General features: G+C 41.1%; 1 protein-coding gene across 1 annotated transcript in view; it reads right to left on the bottom strand.

Annotated features, from left to right (window-relative positions):
• Positions 1-25,931, bottom strand: part of LOC126418711 (serine/arginine repetitive matrix protein 1-like) — a 98,204-nt gene that overhangs the window by 58,868 nt on the left and 13,405 nt on the right. The window contains exons 3-4 of the mRNA XM_050085614.1: positions 11,466-11,654; positions 11,116-11,334 (exon numbers count right to left, since the gene is read on the bottom strand). Coding sequence (XP_049941571.1) covers positions 11,116-11,334; positions 11,466-11,654 — 408 coding nt within the window. The remainder of the gene's footprint in view (positions 1-11,115; positions 11,335-11,465; positions 11,655-25,931) is intronic.

The raw sequence follows: 25,931 nt of genomic DNA, 5'->3' as shown, positions 1-25,931 counted from the left end.
AACTTCCTGGCAGATTAAAACTGTGTGCCCGACCGAGACTCGAACTCGGGACCTTTGCCTTTCGCGGGTAAGTGCTCTACCAACTGAGATACCGAAGCACGACTCACGACCGGTACTCACAGCACTTGCCCGCGAAAGGCAAAGGTCCCGAGTTCGAGTCTCGGTCGGGCACACAGTTTTAATCTGCCAGGAAGTTTCAAAAATTTTATCGTTTGAAGAGTCCAGTGAAACTATGAAGATGAAACGCAAGATAGACAATCAAAACATGCAGAGTCAGGAAAAACAATTTCGTTGTGGTGGAAACCAAAAGTGATATTTTCTTCAGGTCTGACAGTTTAACATCAATTCCATCGAATAGGAAAAAGGTTAATGACCTAACTACAGCTTGGATGAATATAAGATGCATCCGAATAACTAAAAAGAAGCCCCATGTAATACAGTTTACATACCTTCATAACGACGATGTAGTGAGCATCTAGAAACGATTTAGAAATAGCCCTAACCTCAGGTCATTGCGCTGAAAATGGTTCAAATGGCTCTGAGCACTATGGGACTTAACATCTATGGTCATCAGTCCCCTAGAACTTAGAACTACTTAAACCTAACTAACCTAAGGACATCACACAACACCCAGCCATCACGAGGCAGAGAAAATCCCTGACCCCGCCGGGAATCGAACCCGGGAACCCGGGCGTCGGAAGCAAGAACGCTACCGCACGACCACGAGATGCGGGCATTGCGCTGAACCTCTAGCATCCCAGAGACCAAGCAAGAAAGACCTTGAGTCAATACCGTGCTTCATTCCATCTCCTCAAATTGGTTTTTAAAAGCACTTCCCAACTGCTACACACATAGCTAGAAATTCCAGGAAAATAATGTAAGTATGTAAGGTATTACCTTGTAGATGTACATCTGCGAAGAGACAGATAAGCTATTTAATTTTTATTCCACTTACTGACAATGTCTATAAAATTTTTAGGCCTGAATGGAGTGCATTGTATTTGAAAATCCAATAAACTACATTTAATATGTGTTAGGAGTCAGCTGAATGTCATTTACAACCACGATATCTCAGATGACTTTTTCTGTGGTTGAATTTTAAAGATCAATATCTCAAAACATGCAATTTGTTGTTTTTTCTCTCTGGCATAGTACCCTTCATATAGCAGAGGTTTCTTTTTGTACGAGCGCTATTCGAAGACTGCTGTGACTGTAATGATACATTGTGTTCTTGTTTGATGTGAACCAGACCCCGAACACTATCAGTCTGGCCCTAAGTAACGACTCAGACATTAATGGTATACGATAAGCCATAATTTTTGAACGCCTTCCATAACTAGAGATTTGCACAACGAATAGAAGAAAATGTAAGTGATTTGCCTCAGTTAATGAACGATGTGTCGCATAAAGAGTCTGTTGCGTTGTTTCTTTTTCAGTCTTTAATATCAATTTCAGAAACCATTTCTGGCCTGGATCGGTCTGTTAATGCGTCAGGATTGGCCAGGAGGAGGAAGCAGTACGCACGCGTTGAAGTGAAGAATAAAACATAGTTTAACCTGTGTGAAGTTTTAATGTCGTAGAAAGGAAAGGCAGGCCTGGAGAAGCCGCCGAGACTGAATGGGCGCCAGCCCAAGACAAAGGAACGAAGGCGTCTAAACGGTTTTGAAGTTGCCAGCAGAAGAGATCGAACGGTGTGTCCGCTCCCGGCAGCTGGCCGCGCTTCCACCCCCACCTGACCACCTCTAAGCCTCCCTATTGGTCGGTCAGGTCGTAAGACGCGCAGTTCGGTCAACAACACGTGAATTTAGGTGCTGATGGTTCAACACCTGAGTTTCAGGGTGGTTCTGTCCAGTTCTGTGCAACGTGACTGAGGCACTGCAACTTACCGCCAGGCAGAAGGCCCTGACGAACATCATGTGAAAAAATAAAAATCAAATTTTTATATTAATAAACCCATTTAGTAACTGCCTCCTACTGTACAGGTCTCTTTGACCGCTATTAATGAACACTAAGTTACACGCTCTCCTATAAATGTCCACTGTGGAAGGTAGAACCTCCGACAACGCTGTATTGAGTCAGCTGTGCTGTTGACGAATTTTCTGCATGAATGATGCAAGATCTCTTCATTGCTGGCGCATGGTAAGTAGTAACTCATTCTCTTGCAGTATCTGTTCACGAATTCCGATTCTGATTTGTCGTCGTTCACCAGCACGAATTCATTACAGATGTTCATAAGGAAGTAGCTACACACGGTACGAATTTAATTAACGCTTTTGCTATCTCTCTTATTTGTAAAAGCTGGGCATAAACAAATATCTTTTGATAATTTTCTTCTAGGAAAGGATGTACTGTACTACAAATAAAAAACATTACAGTTCTATATTATAAGTCCCTTTGAGTATCTACTTTTTCGGAATGGAACACACTGAGTTATTCTACATCGATTCCTACGGAAAAAAAGTGTTCCGCTTAACGAGTGTCGGTTAAGAGTAAAATTCAAGAACGAATCATGCTCATCAAGCGAAGTAGCGCTGTGCAGGGCAAAGATAAAACAATAAGCAGTTCACTGGGTAATGACTACTACAGTGCCACTCAGTGTCTAGCGTATCAGGCCTCAAGAAAACTTAGACAGACTATAGCTCTTGGCCCTTGGGACTTTGTGAAGCAGCCAGTATGGCCCTTGGGCTGAAATGTTTGGAGACCCCTGATGTCGACTAACAATGCTGGTGTTCAAGAATTTACTATTTGTGATTGGAAGCTACTGTTCATGATATGCTTTTTGGCAATGTTTTGAGTACTTCTTACATTTTGGCAATCTCCTACTTAGTATTTTATATCGCCGTACATATTCCCTTGCTACATATTTTCCATTTTCGGTGAGAGTGCCGCAATCATAGAAGAAATGCATTTCCTATCGTTGAGAATGCCACTAGTTGACGCGTTTGTGGTCAATATTTTAACCAGACCACGTAAGGTCCAAACTCTCTGTAATCTGATACCTCTAAATGAACCTATCGCATTCATCTACTGCATGAGAACGGTCTGTTGTCAACAAAGCAACCACAACGAACTTACATTGTCAACAGATGGTTCCACTCGTACTTTATGCTCGATAAAGTAACCACAAAGCAGTCTCAGCTTTCAGTCGATGCCATGTGTCGTAACTTTCCTGGTAAGTCTTCACGTTTACAGGTGTTAACCGCGTTACTATGTTTGTATAGTATAATATCGATATAGTGACTATAAACTATCTCCATTTACACTGCATCTGGTGCAAACTGCTGCGAAATGAATTTTTTTGTCTCGTGTGTGCAAGAAGACGTACATAATCTCAATTTTCCTTGAGTTTACGTAAGTTCAGTTGTAACCATATATGTCTGGACAAGGTATATAGTGTTATTATGGTACCTCAGTATTTTCTTGAAACTTTTATCAAACAGTTTCTGAAATGTAGAATTGCGCTCACATACTATAGGCAGTTTTACACATACTGACTTACTATCGCAAGGTAAATTTTCTGTGAGCAGTGAGTTATACCGAAACATGGGGAGCCGAAGGAGACGTTTGCAGTGCACCATTTACTTCAAATTTTGCTGGTTATTTACATTTACAAAATTAAATCGACTTATTTTGATACTACAGTGTAATATACACATGCAAATGATTATCTGACTCCTGTTTCACTGCATGTAGTGCAAAACACTGTGAGATGAGATTTTTGTCCCGTGTTGGCAAAAATGCGTACATAACGATAATTTCCCTCGACGTTATCGTAATATTTCAGGTGCAAAGAAATACCTCTGCACAGGTTATTTTGTGTTGTGTTGGTACCTCAGAGTTTACTTGATATATGATCTATACATGATTTACGTGATATATGATTTACTTAATAAATGATATACTTAATTAGTTTACTTGATATAGTTTCAGAATTATATTTTTGCATTCAGTAAATAGTTTTACACTGCGTCCTTGCTTCTATATCGTATTTTTATATTCTCGTACAAAAATGAGTGTCCTAACATAAAAAATATTTTTATACAGTTTAAATCTAAACATCTTGGAGAAAATCAGGCTTGAGCCCTTCTGAGAAAGAACAGCTTCTCTTGGGATATGGGTTTGACGACACTGACACGAATTCTTAGTATGGAGGAAACACAGAAGAATGGCTTGTTCTAGCATTTACTTCCGGAGGACAAAGTTGACTCAAAAAATGTAGAAGTATTGCAATATATTTCTATTCCACAATCAGAGTCTAAAATGTCTAATACGCCGCGTCAGCTGAAGTTTTCTAAACAGACAACGAACCCAGTATATTTCTCCACTATTTTTGGTACCGTTTGGTCTCGAACTGACTGTGTGTCTGCATTCGCCTCTAGGCGTAGATGGATGAAAGCGGTCTATAACTTCATTGATGCAGCAATGTATATATCTTTACAAGGAGACTTGCGTTCTTGCGGGGAGTACAAAAACTCTGCCATATCCAATATTTAGAAATATCCTGGCGATGCGCTGATTGAAAATTTCTGCTCAAAACAGTAAATGGAACCGAAACCCAGGCCAAAAATAGTAATTAGTAGATCAAAATTTCAGAAAAGCGCTGCATGATTCCAAGAGATACTGCTCAGAAATGTGACCGTGTATATGCCTACAGCAGGTACATCAGGGGGTGTGAATTTCGCAGCACACGAACCGAACTTAAACGTAGTAAGTTAACAAAGACTACTTGCAGTTATTCCCGCACACCCACTGTCGTCGCGACTGCACAGAAATCGCTTCGCCATTTTCCTCCGGCAGCGGAGCTGATCTCAAAAGTTTGTGTATATATTGTCGCGGCTAGTGAAGAACCATTCCCTGCCGTGTGGGTCGGGCATAAAACATCTCTGAATCACGTTGTGAATCTAATTGTGTGAGCTAGCAGTTGAAATTTGCTCATACACTTTCAACCACAACGGACACAAAGACAGTGATTTTATTACTCGGGAATAATATAGCAGTCGGGTTCAACTCAATTTTTTTCTAATTTTTGTTTCCCATATAATTTGATTTAGTTTCCTTCCTAGTCAATATGCCTTCGTTAAATCCTATTATCTGTTTATAACAAGTTGATCAGCTTTTCTCGATAACTCTTCAATATTCACAGATACAATTGTCTATGTTCTAGCTGATTTTTGGAATTTAGAAAACACGGAGAAAGTTTCGTATATATTCTGTTTTGTTGACACAATTTGCTTCTTAAATTAAAGAGAGATGGCACTGGGGAATCAATGAAGAAGGAGTTGATTCTAGTTTTTATCGGTTCGGTATAATAACAGTCTTATCTTATCACCGAAGATATGATTTCTTATGAAACCTTACTTTACCATTAATATCTGATAAATCATAAATATGTTTCTGGCTTTACAAAGTCTAAGCTTCTTAATTCTCACGACACGATATTAATTATAGGTTCGAGTTCTTTCAATGTCTGTACAGCAAAAATTTAGTCTTTCACGGGCACTATATCTCACGTCTCGTTTATTAGCAGAATCGCCTTGACTACGATCGGCAAAGATATTTGTATGAACAGGTTCAACTATTTTATGTCCCAATATCTCAAAATAATCTATCATACACCACTCCAATGTCTAATCCAGTTATCGGCATGACATTTAATAAGGCTTATAATCCCTAACTTCCAGCTACCGCGGAAGACTGCGAACATGCACCACTGAAAACAAAGACGCAAGCGAGATAGCAATGCTGCGCATTGGTTCATATATTATATTCAAAACAAAACGCAACTCTTTTATGTATTCCTTGGATTCCCTTTGTACTACTTTGCATTACTCTATTTCAAGTATCTACTCTTTGTAAAATTTACTTAACTATTACTTCGAAACACAACTACCGTTTTATGGCTCTTGGGTCATTCCGTATTACATAATTTTAATCACATATTCGTGTCTAAATACCCACTCTCTAAAGAGCGGTTAAACAGTGCAGTTTTGAGCAAATAACGCTTTGGACACTTGCACCAGCAGAATTAAGCAACAGAACAAACCTGGCTTATGACTTATTGTTTAATGTATGGGTCTTTTGTATCTATTTTTATATACACATATAAAGTACCAGACGATAACGACCAATAAAGCTTTAGTTTCTTCTGTTTACTGCTATTTTAATGAAAGACCCCATTTTTGCAATGTTGTTAAATTATCGACCACTAAAATAGCACTTCCAGAGAATGGATTGTGGTCGATATTTTGCCACGCATTAAAATTTATAGTCATTAGTATTACAAGATTTTTCAAATCTTACACATGTTTTATGTAACTGGGACTGATTTGTAAACTAACAGAAACTTTTGCCCTATGAACTGCTAACTGACTCGCTTGCATTTTGCCTTGCTCCATGGCGCACACTTGTGACATGGAAACAGTTGCCACGATTCGCAGAATTTGCGTTCCCTTTACACTTACATTAACATTAACTGCATTTTTACTGGTACAAAATATGTTCCGGTTACTGTTACATCGGTTTTCAAAGGATAATACCCCATCGTTCTTAATGTCAGTGTCTGCACCCTCAAGAAAACCTGTTCTGATAAATGTCAATTGACAAACGAGAATACGATTTCCCTAAGAACTTTGGACTTGACGTTTCATCTAGTGTGTGTCCACTGCTCACTACATCTTGTTCCTATAAGTACATTTTGAATAACGAAACTTAAGTCTTTGAAAGATTTAGAATTAATGTTTCACTCCGAACTAGTTGCAAGCCTGAGATATTATATGCCTGGTACGGTTATCTTTGGGCACTTTTCGGTCAGAAAACGTTACAGACTTTGAAAAGTCATTCATTTTCCTTGATAAATGGTTATGCTCACAATAAGGAGGAGCGAAGCAATGTGCCTTGTGTGGTAACAACCTCTAATTTCACCACTCTGAATTTCGCTTTACAGCCGTCGTTTCCTATTGGGACATTCTTTTTTCTGTGGTAAAGATATGATACCGTCACTGACTAATTACAACGTTTATTCAAAGTGACATATTGCAGTTTTTAGATAATGTTAGGAAATCCTACAATTTAGTGGCACATAATTCCAATTTAACATCATCTGCCTCTCTGATACTTTTAGAGTTGTAGGTCATCTGACTTTACAACTTTATTCATTCGATGTCTAGTAATTCCCATAGGGACCTTTGCTTTGTTCCTCTAATTTTTCTCTTTCTGCGTACAGCACATGATTCTTGCTTTTCGGAACATGTGGACAAATGTTGTGTAACATTATTTGTATGTATGCCCAGTCTTGGTTGTTCTAGCCACGAGTTTTCACTTAAACCTTTATATTTGTACCAAAATGTCTTGTTTCTAGATTGTAGCCGCCCATTCTCTCGAACTCCACAATAGTTGCCCAAAGGCCTTAGTACAGCAAAACTGTATTGAAAGTGATCTTACTGAAATCAATTTCACTGATGGGAAAGCTTTATTCCTTTCATTTGACATTAATGATCAGATCATCCAGTTACTTTTAGGCTTAAATTTGTTTCACAAAAGACGGTGGGATTTAGAAACCAATTATCAGCCACTGCATCCTTCTACTATTCCTAAAAAGTGTTTATTTGGGAACATGATAGAACGGTTATAGTAATTCCAGGTGGTCTCTGTCTTTAACGTCCTGTGTCAAATAAATATCGACTTCCTCAAACATTTTGGCGACTTTGCAGGTGTTGTCACTGTTTGACTTGTACCCTCTCTAATAGTTAAATGCAGTGTAAAACATATCGCTGTTGGAGCCTCTGCACTAACAAAAAACCATTAGCTTCTATGTTCGCATCTCCATCACTGAATTACAGTAATCAAAGAGCTCATTGCACACTGTATGTCTACAGCAGTTTGATATTAACCTGTATCTAGCTAAATGTATCTCCTTAATATCAGTTTATTTCAAAATAAGTTGTATTTTGCGTAGACTAACACACGTGAAGAAATATCTTTTTATTTTCAGTTTATTTTGTGGTACGAGTAGCCATTCTTTAATAGTTTTGCTGTGTGTAGCTGACTATTTGCGTTGTCCAAACGTCCAACTTCAGCTTTTCCCTTAACTGCTGCTGCTGTGTCTATAGTTAGTTTGTATCTCTGTTTTTCGGAAACATTTGCCATTTACTGAAATTATTAGAAATCACTGGGATTCGCTGACGTGTTCCTGTCAGGTAGACTGCGTCTAGAAATTAGTAATGTAAGTAATCTCTTAAAGAAAACATTCAGATGCAGGCAACGTCACTTGTTGTACGACAATTTGAGGTGCGATGCACCAGTCACGCACATGTATGATTTGCAAGGTTGGTTGAACGAACCCAAGGCTCTAAGGCCTGTTGTAGCACTCATAGAATTATACGATCTTCAGATTTAGTGAAAGCAGCATTTTTAGTGACTTTCCTGATTTCATCTTCAATTGCAGAGTCAAGGTTACGATCCAAAAGCTACTTGTACGTGCAATAATCAGTACATATCCTTCTTCAGGAGTATCCTTCGCCACATGCCTTATAACACAAGTTACATTGCTGCCCCAACATTTGGTACAAAAGCAGCAGGTACTAAGGGATTTACTCCCCCGCAAGTTCTGTATTAATTCATACATTTCCTATCATGTAAATTGCCTCTCAGAAGTACCTTCTCGGCCTTTTTTTCACTCTACAATTATTAACCATGACTTGCCCTTTTCCTTACTTGTCCGACAGTTTCTGATCTCTTACGGTTGTCTGGATGATGTTGTCTACAGTCTACAAAGCCCTGAAGCCGTTGGAAACTTTTAGACTAAATATGGCTCACCTGTACCGTCTCTTAAAAATGTTGCCTGCTTTGGCAAATCTGAACATAGTAAATTGGTCACTCCATTCATTACGTTACTGAAGTTAACTCCAGGGACAACTGCTCTTCTTCCGCTTGTGCTGCTGCTAGTCTAACTTTGATGTATTTCCTTTCTAGCTGGCTACTTCCAACGTTCAAAAATGTCCAGATGTATGTGAAGTCTTACGGGACTTTACTGCTAAGGTCATCAGTCCCTAAGCTTACATACTCCTTAACCTAAATTGTCCTAAGGACCAACACACACACCCATGCCCGAGGAAAGACTCGAACTCTCAAACGTTCCTGTGGATAATATGCATAGGCCGTCTTCTCACTGTCAATCATTTTTAACTTTCACATGAGTATATTGCGTGCAGAAAGTTTTTAACACTCGACGTGCTGCTGTCGTAACATTACTGCGCTTTCTGCAAACGGGAATATTACATTACGTCACGCCAGATACGACGATTTTCCGCGGTTTCAAACGCATTTTTACGGCTCTCGGAATCAACTGTGAGATCTGCAGACTTCGTATATGACAATAGTGATATCACTTGTACAATTCATCGGCTTTAAGCCTTTTCTTACTCTCTCTTGCTTCATGGGTATTAGGTGACGATAGAGTTCTATTTCGTGTGCTCTTATGTTGAGCTGAAATTCAAAATTAGCATGGAAGAGGATAAAACTTAGGACAAAATAATTTTTAAAGTCTCTGACGTCTCTAGAGATAATGAAAAAGTAGTATTCGATGACGATTCGGATCACATGTCGCATGAAAGTTGTAGTTACTGCGGACATTTTTGATGATGGGTTTCTGCATAAGTTTGTCACGTTATTTTCAAAGATTGTGTTGTCATTCATGGTTCTACTTCCGTTATATCAGGAGGGTCCACTGAATTTAATGTTGCGCAGCACTCCACTATGAATGCTAAATTTTGCTTTGATCTTCCGCTTTGTGTGTTTCTTTAGATATAAATTGGCTGTTAAAAAACATAATCAGAAATATATGTGTATGCTTACAAATTTTAATAATAGATCTCTTTTTCAGTTTATGTTCTGTACTGATTGACATTTAATTCATATTCATGTGCATATTCAAGACTTTGCCCTGGCAATACTAAAGTATGTGTATTCGAAGTAAAAAGTATGATAAACCTAAAATGTTCCTACTACATTTTTGTACACATGAAGTATAACATCAAAAAGTAAAAAACGGAAAGAGATATTTTAGTCAAACTACAGGTAATGGGAGCTGCCTACTGGACCAGAACTGTAAGTCTTAGAAATTAACTATGCAATAACAAAAACAATTAAACACGTTTTAAGGTGTTTTATTTAAACCAAACCAGACTGGCTTGTGAAGTCCGCTCACAGTGCGGTTTCAAGTAGCTGTGGTGTTAACGGAATAATCGGTGGGTAATTAGGGTCAGGGTGTTCGCAATGAAGAATACAATCACAAAGAGTTGAATCTATGCCCGTCGGCAGCTGTCTCTCGTCCGTATTCTTCTTCAGATGCAGAAATCTTCTCAATGCCTCACGAACAGGAGCGAGTCTACTCTTCATTCGCCTGACGAACCCTGGTCTCTCTGCCAATCCATGGTTTCGCCGGTAATCTCTCCTGTTGCGGTACATGTCGAGTAGACTCTCCATTACACGCACAATCCACGATGTGGGTGGCGGGTTCTCCTGCGAAAGAGAAAAATAATTATTTTTATTACACCACTTCCTTGAGCAACACTATATCTACTACCTACTACATGGCGCTTACAACAACTTTTGCAAGTAACCAAAATAACAGAAATATATTATGGAATCTGGTGTAGACATAAATGAATCTTCATAATGACAATATCACCACTCCATGAACTTTCCACCCAAATGAATTAACACAAGTGTTGCAGTCCTCGTTATTCCCTTACCCATAAATATGCATATTCTTGTTCTGGATCAATCTAATGACCATCATAACAAACGGTATTGGTTACTGAACTTATTAAACATATTTGCGATCAATAAATGTTTTCGTTTCAACCTATTCTCAAACCATGTATCGCGTTTGACTTTAAGATGAACTTGTCATGCCTCATGATCACATGGTAGTGTTTTACAGAATTTTGGTGTAGTTTACAGGGGACACGATGGGTGAATGAATGAGTTACACATACATTTACATATATATTTATTACAAGTGTCTTATGCAAAAAGATAATAATAAAAAGAAGAAAACTACGTTTGAGTTTCTAATGTAATGCTGTATTTGTAACAGCCACATGGCTAACATACCATTGCTTGTATCTCAGCTCTGAGCTGTGCCATCGCAATCTGCACTTCCTGCGACGGTGACTCCCGGATAATCTTCCGTCTGCGTGGTCTGTTGGCAAAGATCTGCAGACGACTGGGTGGAACCGGAACTCCGGGCGGGTAGTAAGAGCCAGAGACTTCCTCCTCTTCATCTTCGACTCCAGGCAAGTCAAAATGCACAATTCTTGGTCTTGGACCAAACTGTGGAAAGAAATTGTCATGTCAATAAACATGTCTGCATAACATCATTGGAATTCATTTCTATCCTATTTCTTGAACACTCCGGCTGTAATTATCGTCTGATGTTGTACAAAGTGGGCTGTGCTACTTACATGCACTGCCTGAAGCACTGGTTTATCAGCAGCGGCCTCTTCACTGCCAGCGGTGGTGGACGCCGCCTTCTTCTCGTTCGGCTCTGGTCGAGGTGGCCGAAGGCGGCGCAGAGGCGCAGGTGTTGGCGGCTCATCGACCAGCCTGGGTTTCCCCTGGCTGGCAGGTGGCGAACTGAACCGCGAGAACATCTGGAAACGTAAAACAAGCAGTCTTTAGTGAGTGTAGTATTCACTGAGGTGAAAATTGTCATGTCATGTGTAGCTTATTGTCAAGTATCATTTCGGTCCCATAACGCAATTTGCACAGCGTGAACACTCTCCAGCCCTTGATACAACCATAAAAAATTACCATTAAGCGATACTGTATTTTAGATGGAAACTGCAATGAAACTGAACGAAACACTGATCGATTATTAAAAACAACAAATATTTGTAACAAGGAAACAACTATTGAGAATAGTGGAAGTTACTAAATGTGTTAACTGTACACTATAACGTTATTCACACTCACTTGGCACTGCACATTTAATTAGTTTTCGTAAAAACTTGATATCAAGTCAAATCTATTTACACTGCAAAATTTTTGAAGAATGTTGGGGCACTCATAGTCGTTTTAATAGTGGTGGTCACCTTTTCGGGTAATTGAAATTACTGAGCTAACAATTTATATAAAACTTCTGACAATATAAGAAAAAATCCTTTTCTCCCTACTCAATGATTTGTACTCATAATTCCAGACTAATTTTCTGGACTACGACCAGTGGAAAATGACGTCGCTCAACAAGCAGAGTAGTTAATCGATAATTTAAGATGTAGAGCTGATGGTGACAAGGCAGGAAAAATATCATTTATTGATAGTGAAACAGAGATAAAGATAGTCGAGTGTGTTGCTCAACAATATCTGTCACTCAAGATTCAAGTCAGCAGAACGTTTTATTTAATTATTTAATGGTTGAAATTGATATCTGAACTCCAGAAGTAATGGTAATGCAATGTACTACTTCTGAAAGTCACCAGTCATTCGAACTATTTCCCTCACCTCATCTAATCAAGCACACCAAACAAAACCATCAAATGCAGAAATCTACATAACAGAACATTAAATTACTAAGTATGGGGACCACAATTGGAAAAAGTATCCGAAATAAAACTTCCACATTCAAATAACACTTTTGATCCATGTATCTGGAAGCGATTTTATAAAAACGGGAAGACATTTAGTTTTCTATTACGTGATGAGTATAAAAATCAGAAGCAAAATGAGCTAATTACAGTCAGTCATCACATCCAGTGATACACAACTACTAGCAAAATCAGATCTAGACTTTGTCTTCATTAAGGGAACCATAGCCTACATATGCGTGTGTTAGATTTGCAGTTTCTTATGGATAGTCAATGAAACTAACATGAGCTTAACCCACTCTGCCTCCTTTGTACCAGACTTGGATGTTAAACAATGTGTCTAGATAAAGTTTAACATTTAGATATGTGATATGTGCACATGCTACATAAGGTTTTTCTGTTTCTGTGTGAATTACGACCATCGCCTAGAAAATGGTTTGGTTTCATTGATTATATGGTTCCCGTTTCCTAGTTAGTCAATGTAGTCCATTACACCCTCTGTTCAATCGCAATACGCAAATTGAATATCGGTGGTGGCAATGAGAAACTCTGTTCTACCATTGTGTCATTTTCTCACTTATCACTACACCAATTTCCATCGCATAAACTAAATAGATGACTCTCTGTCCCGTTATGTATCTGTTAACCACTAGCCTAGAAACAGATAAAACTTCACTCCATTCGACATCCTCAAAAAACCTTTCACAACCTGCGTACTTAAGATACTTAAAACGTTATTTCGCAACAACAATTTCAGTTTCTAGGCGAGCAGAACTTGCACAAATCCAAAACCCCCAGTCAATGTTATAAACCCACTTACACATCATAACATACTTTGTCGCATTCTTCCTGCCATACGGTAACGAATCTCTATAGTGTTTCAACAGCAGCTCTGTTATGCAGTTTAGATTACTAGCAAGCGGAGTTCGCAGATGTACTTTACATACCAAAAGTTTATCGTGTCGTGCCAATATTACTTATGTTATTAACAAAAACACGAACCATACACGTAAATTTCGTCTAAAACTGTATTAACTAGTGACTACAGAAGAAATTTCTAACAAAACGAACAGTTTTATGTTCCTGTTTTGCATTGTCCGCCGAGCTATGTTAGTTACCATCTGACAGTTTTATAGATCCTTCAATTGGAAGTATTTACACACCACCCGAAAACGATATAATTTTGTTTTAGTTGATTCGAAAAGAACAAGATTGGTAAACGAGACGGAAAGAAAGTTAATAACCTGAATTGCCTTTGTTGGTACTCACGCATTTCTAAATGGAATAATTAGTTTTAAGAAATTACGTAACACGAAAAATAATGGTATCTGATCTCAGATGGCGTGTTTCTGATATTTGAGTACGTAAGTTATAGTTATGGGTCTGTGTTGTAGATCAAGTTTGAAATCAGATTCGTCCTTGGATCGAATTTTTGGAGATCGCGGGCTAAATTATCAAATATCGGGATAACTGCTTTTGATTTGCTGTAGAAAATATTTTATGGAGGATCGTCCAGAAAAAGCTTACAATGATTTTTTCCCGTCGTCGTAAGATGCACCAAAGAAAAACTTACGTTGGTGTTAACAGGACCTAGCTTCGAAAGACACAAATGCTGTCATGAGCCAGAAGACGACAATCTATAGTACGTAGCAAGCGCTTTCCAAAAAAGCAAATGCATTTCTGCTCCTGTTGACATACAGTATTATTGTGCTTGGCGAACGTACACAAAAGACAAATATTCGTCTACCAGTCTCTGATCCGATGTCTCCAACTGCAGAATATTGTAAAACTCAGTGATCACGTACCTCCTCACTTCTTCTCAACTTCTTCTCACAATCCGAAGGATGCGAAACAGACTTCCTAGAAAGCGCACCTCGAAATCGACTCTTTCTTCGGAAGGTTTGTCAATGAGACTAATGCTACTCAACGGTGCGATCGCTTTTGTGAGCGAACTCATTGTTGGTAATATCACGAAGACAAGCATCTGATATATTCGTTGACAATCTGAGTCTGCTTAATGTAAACCGAACAGATTGATCATGATCAAGAGGCAGTCTGTGATGGAAATAGTCGGAAACGATCAGAATGAAGGAACTGCCAGGGGTTCAGAGAGCACCGTTACAGTCGCATGTACTTGACTTCTTTCCCGTTCTTGATGAGTAAATCATTTAGGGTTTGTGGAGTAATGAATGAATCTAACCATGTCTGGCGTTGTTTCTAACGTGTGGTCTGTTTACTTTCTTTTCCGATGGTGTGGAAAAAAAATTGGGAGTGGACTGCTGAGGATTTCTTGATAGGGAGGACATTACGTGTTATGTTGGATGATTAGTGAGGGACTGATGTGGGCCAGGGAAGAGTTTATAAACCTGTGCTGCTCATCTTATGTATTAATGACCTTGCAGATAATTTTAACATTAGCTTCGGACCTTCCATAATGATGTAGCCAGCTCCTTTCGAAAAAAACTGCACTACTTTTCAGTTATATCTTCATAAAATATCGATGTGGTGCAAAGATTTGCATCCTGCTTCAGATGTTCAAAATCTCAAATTCTGCACATGACTGAAAGCAGAAATATGTTATCCTATCACTAGAATGACAGGGTGACAAAACTGCAGCGAAGCAAATAAGGAAAATGCCTGGCAGTAACACTTTGTTTAGATATGAAATGAATTGATCACACAAGCTCAGTCGTAGGTACATCAGATGGATTACATCGACTCATTGCTGCAAAATATGGGAGGTGTACCATGCAGGACAAAAGGGGATTCTTTACGTATACATAGAAGGGTGGCACAAACGTTTACTATTTTGTCTGACCAAGGGGAGAGAGTTACAGCAGTGCTGCAAAACGTATGAACGCTTAAAGGGTGACCCAAATTATTCCATGGCAGCTTACTTAGAAAGCTTCAAAACCAGCTTTATATAAGGAATATAGGGATTTACTACAACCATCTGCTCCCATAGGGTCAGCGAAGACAACAGTAAACTAAGTACAGCGAGTGTAAAACGTTTAGACGATCATTCCTCCCGCGCTTCATATGTGAATAGAAGACGAGGAAGAACCCCCAAATAGCTGTTACGACTGCGGGTACCCTCTGCCAAGCATCGTTAGCAGAGTATGAATGTACTCGTACCTGTTCACAAGGAAGTGTTCACGCGTCGTCGTTTCAATTACTTTCAGCACTGCTTTCGTCTTCGTCTATATAGAGAGTTAACAGATTTATCCCCTAGATCATCTCGTAAATGATATGGGCCAAAGCAATGAGTTAAAGTGTGTACCGACACCGGGATTCGGACTCCTGTCACCTGCTTACTAGACAGATGCGCCTAGCCCTTACACCTCACTGACACTGCGGCTACCATTGCTGCACGGATCACCCTAATACGCCTCCATCCCCGATACAAATTCCAACTCACTTTTCAGCTTTTCAGCCCCTCAGCAACGAGTGAGGTACGGCTATTCCTGACTGTGTTTCCAGTGTGAGTGATGTACACCGAAGCGCCAAAGAATCTGGTATAAGCATGCGTATACAAATACAGAGATTTGTAAACAGGCAGATTACGGAGCTGCAGTCAGTAACGCCTATGTAAAACAACAAGTGTCTGGGACAGTTGTTACATCTGTTTCTGCTCCTACAATGGCAGGTTCAAATGGTTCAAATGGCTCTGAGCACTATGGGACTTAACATCTTAGGTCATCAGTCCCCTAGAACTTAGAACTACTTAAACCTAACTAACGTAAGGACATTACATACATCCATGCCCGAGGCAGGATTCGAACCTACGACCGTAGCAGTCCCGCTGTTCCGGACTGCAGCGCCTAGAACCGCACGGCCACCACGGCCGGCACACTGGCAGGTTATCAAGATTTAACTGAGTTTCAATATGGTGTTATAGTCGGTGCACGAGCGATGGGACACAGCATCTCCGAGCTAACGAAGAAGTGAGGGTATTCCCGTACGACCATTTCACGAGTGTACCGTCAATATCAGGAATCAGGTAAAACACGAAATCCCCGACGTCGCTGCGGCCGGAAAAATATCCTGCAAGAACTGGACCAAGGACGACTGAAGATCATCGTTCAACGGGATAGAAGAGCAACCTTTCCGCAGATTGCTGCAGTTTTCAACGCTGGGCCATCAACAAGTGTCAGCGTGCGATCGATTCAATGAAACATTATCGATATGGGTTTTCGGAGTGGAAGGCCCACTCGTGTGCCTTTGATGACTATACGACATAAAGCTTTACGCCACACCTGGGCCCGTCCACACCAACATTGGACTGTTGATGACTGGAAATATGTCTGGTCCGACGAGTCTCGTTTCCACTGACCACCAAACTCCCCATACATGAACATTATTGAGCGTATCTGGGACGCCTTGAAAAGCGCCGTTCAGAAGAGATCTAAACCCGTCGTATTCCTACGGATTTATGGGTGGTCCTGCAGAATTCATGCCGTCAGTTCCCTCCAGCATTACTTCAGTCATTAGTCGAGTCCATGCCACGAAGTGTTGCGGTAATTGTATGTGCTAGTGGGCCCCTACACGATATAAGGCAGGTGAATCAGTTCCTTTGGTTCTTAAGTGTGTTAATCATATATGGCTGTAGTCCCTGATACGTATTTAGCCCCATTTTTATCTGTGATAATAATGTATGCTGAAGCAATGAATTAAAATTTGTAGCAGCTCCGGCATTCGAAACCGGATCTCCTCCTTACTAGACAGTTGAACAATTTTTTTTATTTTATTTTGTTCGTTATTGATCGTTGCATATGTTGGGGTCGGACTTCCAATGACACCCATTCGAGTTCGTCGTTGATCCATTCACTCTGTTTTTATTATTATTATTATTACTATTACGGAGGTCACTAACCCCGACCACGCTCAGATACCGTGCCGGCAACTGCAGACTCGTCCTGACGCTGCAACAGCTGCATGGATCACCCTACTAAGTCTCCCTCCCCGAAAGAAATTCCAACTCATGTGTCAGCCCATTGCAAGTGCCTTTCTAAATTCACATCAGTATTGCTGAGACTCTACAATAACGGAATAGCTTCTTAGCAATGAGCGAAACAGGATTAATCGAATCTGTACGCCAGACGTAGGTAATATATTAATTATATACAGTTGATGATCCTGAGATAACTTGAGTCCCACCTTTATCTACTATATATAACAACGTCTCAGAAATATCAACTGTATGTGCTTAATACAGGAGCTACGCTTGAGGTACACACACGATTAACCCCATTTCGCTCATTGCTACAGTGCTATTGCTATATTGGGAAGCTTTGACAGTATTGATGCAAGTTTAGAAGGGGAACTGGAATGGGCTGAGGCATGAATTAGAATTTCTATCGGGGAGGGAGAAGTACAAGGGTACTGCGTGCAGGTCTGTCAGGTGTAGTGCATTTGTGGTGTATTAAGCGGAGCAATTTCTTTGTGAACTCAAGATCTTAGTTCAAAACCTGGTGCTGGTACATATTTTAATTCATTACTTCGGCCTACATCATTATCGTAGATATAGGTGACTCTCAATATCTCTCACAAGGGAAGCATCACATCGCATCCATTTCAGATATAGTGGTTAGGTGGCCCAGTGGATAACCTGTCAAAAACTGAACACAGACCAAGAATGAAATCAGGATGAAGATGTACCAAACTACGGAAAACGAAGCAAAATAGGCACAGTGAATCGTTCGAGCTCAAGAAGTACAACATCGACAGAATTTCAGTTGCCACGGTGTCATGGTTACGCCGCTTTGGTGTTGGACTGTGAAGGAGGAGATCTGCGTTCAAATTTCTCTCGTGCCCAATTTTTTTTCTTTTTTGTCATAATATGTTGAACTGTATGTCCGATCATTAACGTATCTGTTCGCTGTATTTAAACTTGTGTCTTTGTAGTGCTTAACGTCCGTTTGCGACAGAGACGTGTTACGAAGGGATCTCCAGACATACGTACCTCCCGTTTTTTCTATACAAGTACGACATGTTATGACTCTTGCGTTCCGTTTTGGAAGTTTTGACTCTCGAATTCCTTGTAACACCATTTATTTGTTGCATTCAATTCTGTGAGAGGTCTAAGCGGCATCTCGCCTACTCTCACTACTCATCAAATTTACTTGCGACAGTAGTATATTCTTACCACATGACTCATGTTCTATAACCAGTGTATGGCATGACAATTGCCTAGACTTCAGGAGAAGAACAGACACGTCAAGATTTGATCACGGATTTTCTGCTTCGTAGACCACCACCGTGACCACATAACCACCACGCTGTGCCTTGCAACTTGCTCGATGTTGCTCATCTGCTGCTTCTCAGTTCACTTTTTCTATTTCGCTTCTTTTTTCACAGTTCATCACACATTCTTCGTGTTTTTATACTTGAACTGAAATCCGCTCGACCAGTTTACCATTGAAAATGAGGGTGGGAGTTTCTCTACATCTACTTCTATACTCCGCGAGCCACCTTACGGTGTGTGGCGGAGGGTACTTATTGTACCACTATCTGATCCCCCCTTCCCTGTTCCATTCACAAATTGTGCGTGGGAAGAACGACTGCTTGTAAGTCTCCGTATTTGCTCTAATTTCTCGGATCTTTTCGTTGTGATCATTACGCGAGATATATGTGGGCGGTAGTAATATGTTGCCCATCTCTTCCCGGAATGTGCTCTCTCGTAATTTCGATAATAAACCTCTCCGTATTGCGTAACGCCTTTCTTGAAGTGTCCGCCACTGGAGCTTGTTCAGCATCTCCGTAACGCTCTCGCGCTGACTAAATGTCCCCATGACGAATCGCGCTGCTTTTCGCTGGATCATGTCTATCTCTTCTATTAATCCAACCTGGTAAGGGTCCCATACTGATGAGCAATACTCAAGAATCGGACGAACAAGCGTTTTGTAAGCTACTTCTTTCGTCGATGAGTCACATTTTCTTAGAATTCTTCCTATGAATCTCAACCTGGCGCCTGCTTTTCCCACTATTTGTTTTATGTGATCATTCCACTTCAGATCGCTCCGGATAGTAACTCCTAAGTATTTTACGGTCGTTACCGCTTCCAATGATTTACCACCTATGGCATAATCGTACTGGAATGGATTTCTGCCCCTATGTATGCGCATTATATTACATTTATCTACGTTTAGGGAAAGCTGCCAGCTGTCGCACCATGCATTAATCCTCTGCAGGTCCTCCTGGAGTACGTACGAGTCTTCTGATGTTGCTACTTTCTTGTAGACAACCGTGTCATCTGCAAATAGCCTCACGGAGCTACCGATGTTGTCAACTAAGTCATTTATGTATATTGTAAACAATAAAGGTCCTATCACGCTTCCCTGCGGTACTCCCGAAATTACCTCTACATCTGCAGATTTTGAACCGTTAAGAATGACATGTTGTGTTCTTTCTTCTAGGAAATCCTGAATCCAATCACAAACCTGGTCCGATATTCCGTAAGCTCGTATTTTTTTCACTAAACGTAAGTGCGGAACCGTATCAAATGCCTTCCTGAAGTCCAGGAATACGGCATCAATCTGCTCGCCAGTGTCTACGGCACTGTGAATTTCTTGGGCAAATAGGGTGAGCTGAGTTTCACATGATCTCTGTTTGCGGAATCCATGTTGGTTATGATGAAGGAGATTTGTATTATCTAAGAACGTCATAATACGAGAACACAAAACATGTTCCATTATTCTACAACAGATTGACGTAAGCGAAATAGGCCTATAATTATTCGCATCTGATTTATGACCCTTCTTGAAAATGGGAACGACCTGCGCTTTCTTCCAGTCGCTAGGTACTTTACGTTCTTCCAGCGATCTACGATAAATTGCTGATAGAAAAGGGGCAAGTTCTTTAGCATAATCACTGTAGAATCTTAAGGGTATCTCGTCTGGTCCGGATGCTTTTCCGCTACTAAGTGATAGCAGTTGTTTTTCAATTCCGATATCGTTTATTTCAATATTTTCCATTTTGGCGTCCGTGCGACGGCTGAAGTCAGGGACCGTGTTACGATTTTCCGCAGTGAAACAGTTTCGGAACACTGAATTCAGTATTTCTGCCTTTCTTCGGTCGTCCTCTGTTTCGGTGCCATCGTGGTCAACGAGTGACTGAATAGGGGATTTAGATCCGCTTACCGATTTTACATATGACCAAAACTTTTTAGGGTTCTTGTTTAGATTGTTTGCCAATGTTTTATGTTCGAATTCGTTGAATGCTTCTCTCATTGCTCTCTTTACGCTCTTTTTCGCTTCGTTCAGCTTTTCCTTATCAGCTATGATTCGACTACTCTTAAACCTATGATGAAGCTTTCTTTGTTTCCGTAGTACCTTTCGTACATGATTGTTATACCACGGTGGATCTTTCCCCTCGCTTTGGACCTTAGTCGGTACGAACTTACCTAAGGCGTACTGGACGATGTTTCTGAATTTTTTCCATTTTTGTTCCACATCCTCTTCCTCAGAAATGAACGTTTGATGGTGGTCACTCAGATATTCTGCGATTTGTGCCCTATCACTCTTGTTAAGCAAATATATTTTCCTTCCTTTCTTGGCATTTCTTATTACACTTGTAGTCATTGATGCAACCACTGACTTATGATCACTGATACCCTCTTCTACATTCACGGAGTCGAAAAGTTCCGGTCTATTTGTTGCTATGAGGTCTAAAACGTTAGCTTCACGAGTTGGTTCTCTAACTATCTGCTCGAAGTAATTCTCGGACAAGGCAGTCAGGATAATGTCACAAGAGTCTCTGTCCCTGGCTCCAGTTCTGATTGTGTGACTATCCCATTCTATACCTGGTAGATTGAAGTCTCCCCCTATTACAATAGTATGATCACGAAACTTCTTCACGACGTTCTGCAGGTTCTCTCTGAGGCGCTCAACTACTACGGTTGCTGATGCAGGTGGTCTATAGAAGCATCCGACTATCATATCTGACCCACCTTTGATACTTAACTTAACCCAGATTATTTCACATTCGCATTAGCTAATAACTTCACTGGATATTATTGAATTCTTTACTGCTACAAATACTCCTCCACCTTTGGCGTTTATCCTATCCTTGCGGTATATATTCCATTCTGTGTCTAGGATTTCGTTACTGTTCACTTCCGGTTTTAACCAACTTTCCGTTCCTAATACTATATGCGCACTATTTCCTTCAATAAGAGATACTAATTCAGGAACCTTGCCCTGGATACTCCTGCAGTTTACCAATATTACGTTAACTTTTCCTGTTTTTGGTCTCTGAGGACGGACGTTCTTTATCAACGATGATAATGTCCTCTCTGGTAAGCCGTCAGGTATTTTATCGTTTCGCCCAAGGGGGGGTCCCTCTAACCTAAAAAACCCCCGTGTGCACGCCACACGTACTCTGCTACCCTAGTAGCTGCTTCCGGTGTGTAGTGCACGCCTGACCTGTCTAGGGGGGCCCTACAGTTCTCCACCCAATATCGGAGGTCGATGAATTTGCAACCATTATAGTCGCAGAGTCAACTGAGCCTCTGGTTTAGACCCTCCACACGGCTCCAAACCAGAGGACCGCGATCGACTCTGGGCACTATGCTGCAGATATTAAGCTCAGCTTGCACTCCGCGTGCGATGCTGGTTGTCTTCAGCAAATCAGCCAGCCGCCGGAAGGAACCAAGGATGGCCTCAGAACCCAAGCGGCAGGCGTCATTCGTTCCGACATGTGCTACTATCTGCAGCCGGTCGCACCCAGTGCGTTCAATAGCTGCCGGAAGGGCCTCCTCCACATTACGGACGAGACCCCCCCGGCAAGCACACCGAGTGCACACTGGCATTCTTCCCCGACCTACCCGCTATTTTCCTGAGGGGCTCCATAACCCGCCTAACGTTGGAGCTCCCTATAACTAATAGGCCCACCCTCTGTGACTGTCGGGACCTTGCCGGAGAATCGGCCACTGGCCCAACAGGCGAGGCATCCTGTGGTGGCTCGGAAACGATGTCATCACCACTAGGAAGCACCCCGTACCTGTTGGAAAGGGGTAAGGCAGCTGCCACGCGGCCAGATCCCACTTCGCCTTTCGGCCAGGCACGCGCGAGCCCACCACTGTCCGCCATTCACCCTGGAGTGATGGCTGACCGGTAAGATGATCACTGCCGGAAGACGCAGCGACATCAGGGGTTCCATGTGATTCCAAGGCCACCGAAGTAGGCATAGGTCTCACCACAGTTGCTCCAACGCCACTACGAGCCGACGCCTGCGCCTCGAGCTCGATGAGCCTAACAGACAAAGCCTCCACCTGCCCCCGAAGAGTGGCCAATTCTCCTTGCGTCCGCTCACAACAACCACGGTCCCTACACATGACTATGTTTACCCTACTCTATACGGTGACAAATTCCCAAGATAATCTTCTGATGAGCTACTCTGATAATCAAGAAACACTCACTGAAATACGAGACGCGAAAACTACGCTAGGTTTTCCCAGAAAAACTATTTAAAAGCTAAGCGCAGCAAATAAGTACAAAAACGCTTTATACAAACAGTACTCGCTGCTGCTGGTGCTCTCGCTCTGGCTGTCACAAGACAACTGCTGATTCAAGTGACTAGTGGCTAACGGCCGCGAAACAAACAAAAGACGTTTTAGGGCGCTTTCTGTTCTAAACGATCAAGAAAACACTAAGAAATCTAACACGAAAACTACGTAAAGTTTTATCAAGAACTGTTAGTTACTATGCAGAGCAGATAAACACAAATAGAATCCCTTCCTTAGTGGAAGGTCGTAAACAAAATGCAAAATAAACGCTTTATACAAACAGTACTCGCTGCTGCTGGTGCTCTCGCTCTGGCTGTCACAAGACAACTTGTCAGTAACATCAACTGTAAATATTAATATATTGCAAATCTTCTCAAGAATCTATAATTGTCTGCTCCAGTTCTCCAACTTTGCAACCAGATTTCTGTACACTTCACATTTGAAGTAACCCCAGACAGAAGCACCCAGCCGATTGAAATAAGGTAATCTTGGGGGCCAAGGTAAAGGCTGCACTCCATTTATCCAGTGCCCCAACAATCATATATCACATTCCCCAACCTTCAATCACACACGAAATTCGAGCCCAATTATAGGGAAATCATTTCTACTAAAATCAGTGGCAGCTCATAACCACACACAGGCATATATTTCGTCAACGGCTCTTGGCGGACCCATGTATACTGTAAATATTTTTGTTCCATTGTTGTATGCTTTCATCTCTGTCAGTTTTCGTTATTAATTGCGATTAGAGTTGGGTAACCGCCATAGGCTGTTGTAGACTATCACAAGTAAGCGCAGACTACGGTAGATTTCTTAGAAACTTTGGTAAGTTAATGTTGTATCTACATTACCTTTGGATTTGGACTGTTGCATACCTATCGGACATTACCTCCTAATGATCGTTTTCTTTAGGTATGCAGTCAGTGTCTTACAACATTCCTCTAAAATCCGGAATCAGTATACCGTTTACAAACTGAATGAGTATATGTAAAGGAACACTTTTGTTCTAAACAATTATGCTCCTGTTTCTTCCTTAAGAAAAAACAGGATTTACAATAAACTCAAATTTTCATTGCTACTTCTGGTTTTATTCGAAAATTATTGATTTATAAGGTGAAACAGAGGGAATTCGGTAGTAAATATATAGAAAAGAATACAGTGCTATCATATAACGCTAGGAAATGAAATTTCCTTCACAAAAAAGTAAAATTAGAAACCGCAAAACAAATATATAACAAACGTCGCTTCAATACTTTATACAAAACTTGTTTCTGTTATTCACAAACAGCTCTCACATTTATCAATAATAACAAGTAACTTCGGAATTGGAATTTCGGTCTGCGGAATTCCAAAGACTGCAAGAGCTGACAAGTGCGAGGATTATCGCACAATCAACTTAACAGCTCATGCATCCACGTTGCTTACAGGAATAATATACAGAAGACTGGAAAAGAAAGTTGAGGGAGTGTTAGATGACGATCAGTTTCGCTTTAGGAAATGTAAAGATGCCAGAGAGGCACTTCTGCCGTTGTGGTTGTAATGGAAGCAAGATTGAAGAAAAATCAAGACACGTTCATAGGATTTGTCGACCTGGAAAAAGCGTCCGACGGTGTAAAATGGTGCAAGATGTTCGAAATTCTGAGAGAAGTAGGTTTATCCTACAAGGAGAGACGGGTAATATACAGTATCTACAAGAGCCAAGAGGGAATAATGAAAGTAAACGACCAATAACGATGTGCTCGGATTAAATGCTGTGTAAGACAAGGATGCAGCCTTTCGATTCTACCGTTCATCCTGTGCATCGAAGAGTCAGTAATGGATACACACTGAAGAGTCTAAGAAACTGGTACACCTGCCTAATATGGTGTAGGGCTCCCACGAGCACTCAGAACTCCCTTAACACGTCGCGGCATGGATTCGACTAACGACTGAAGTAGTGTTGGAAGGAACTGACACCATGAATACTACACGGCTGTCAATAAATCTGTAAGAGTACGAGCGGCTGGAGATCTCTTCTGAACAGCAAGTTGCAAGGCGTCCCAGGTATGCCCAATAATGTTCATGTCTGAGAAGATTGATGGCCAGCAGCAGAGTTTAAACTCAGAAGAGAATTCCTGGAGCCACTCTGTAGCAATTCTCGATGCGTGGGGTGTCGCATTGTGCTGCTGTAATTGCGCAAGTCCGTCGGAATGTACAGTGAACACGAAGGGAAGCAGGTGATCTGACAGCATTCCTACGTACGTGTCTCCTGTCAGACTCGTATCTAGACTTATCAGGGGTCCCACATGATTCCCACTGCACACGCCCCACACCATTACAGAGCCTCCTCCAGCTTGAATAGTTCCCTGCTGACATGCAGAGTCCATGGATTCATGAGGTTGTCTCCATACCAGTAAACGTCCATCCGCTCAATACCATTTGAAACGAGACACGTCGGACCAGGCAACATTCCAGTGTCTGTGTGGATGGGCCCAGACGAGGCGTAAAGCTATGTGTTGTGCAGTCATCAAGGGTACACGAGTGGGCTTCCGACGCCGAAAACCCATATCGAAGATGTTTCGTTTAATGGTTCGCACGCTGACTCTTGTTGATGGCCAAGCACTGAAAACTGCAGCAATGTGCAGAATGGTTGCACTTCTGATAAATTGAACGATTCTCTTCAGTCGTCGTTGGTCCCGTTCTTGTAGGGTCTTTTTCCAGACGCAGCGATGTCGGAGATTTGATGTTTTACCGGATTCCTGATATTCACGGTAAACTCGCGAGAAGGTCCTACGGTGAAATGCCCCAATTTCTCGCTACCTCGGAGATGCTGTGTCCCATCGCTCGTGCGCCGACTATTA

This window comes from Schistocerca serialis, chromosome 9 (genome assembly GCF_023864345.2).
Source record: "Schistocerca serialis cubense isolate TAMUIC-IGC-003099 chromosome 9, iqSchSeri2.2, whole genome shotgun sequence".
NCBI classification, from domain to species: Eukaryota; Metazoa; Arthropoda; class Insecta; order Orthoptera; family Acrididae; genus Schistocerca; species Schistocerca serialis.
Note: the sequence above shows the minus strand (reverse complement) of the source record. Positions and strands in the feature narration are given on the sequence as shown.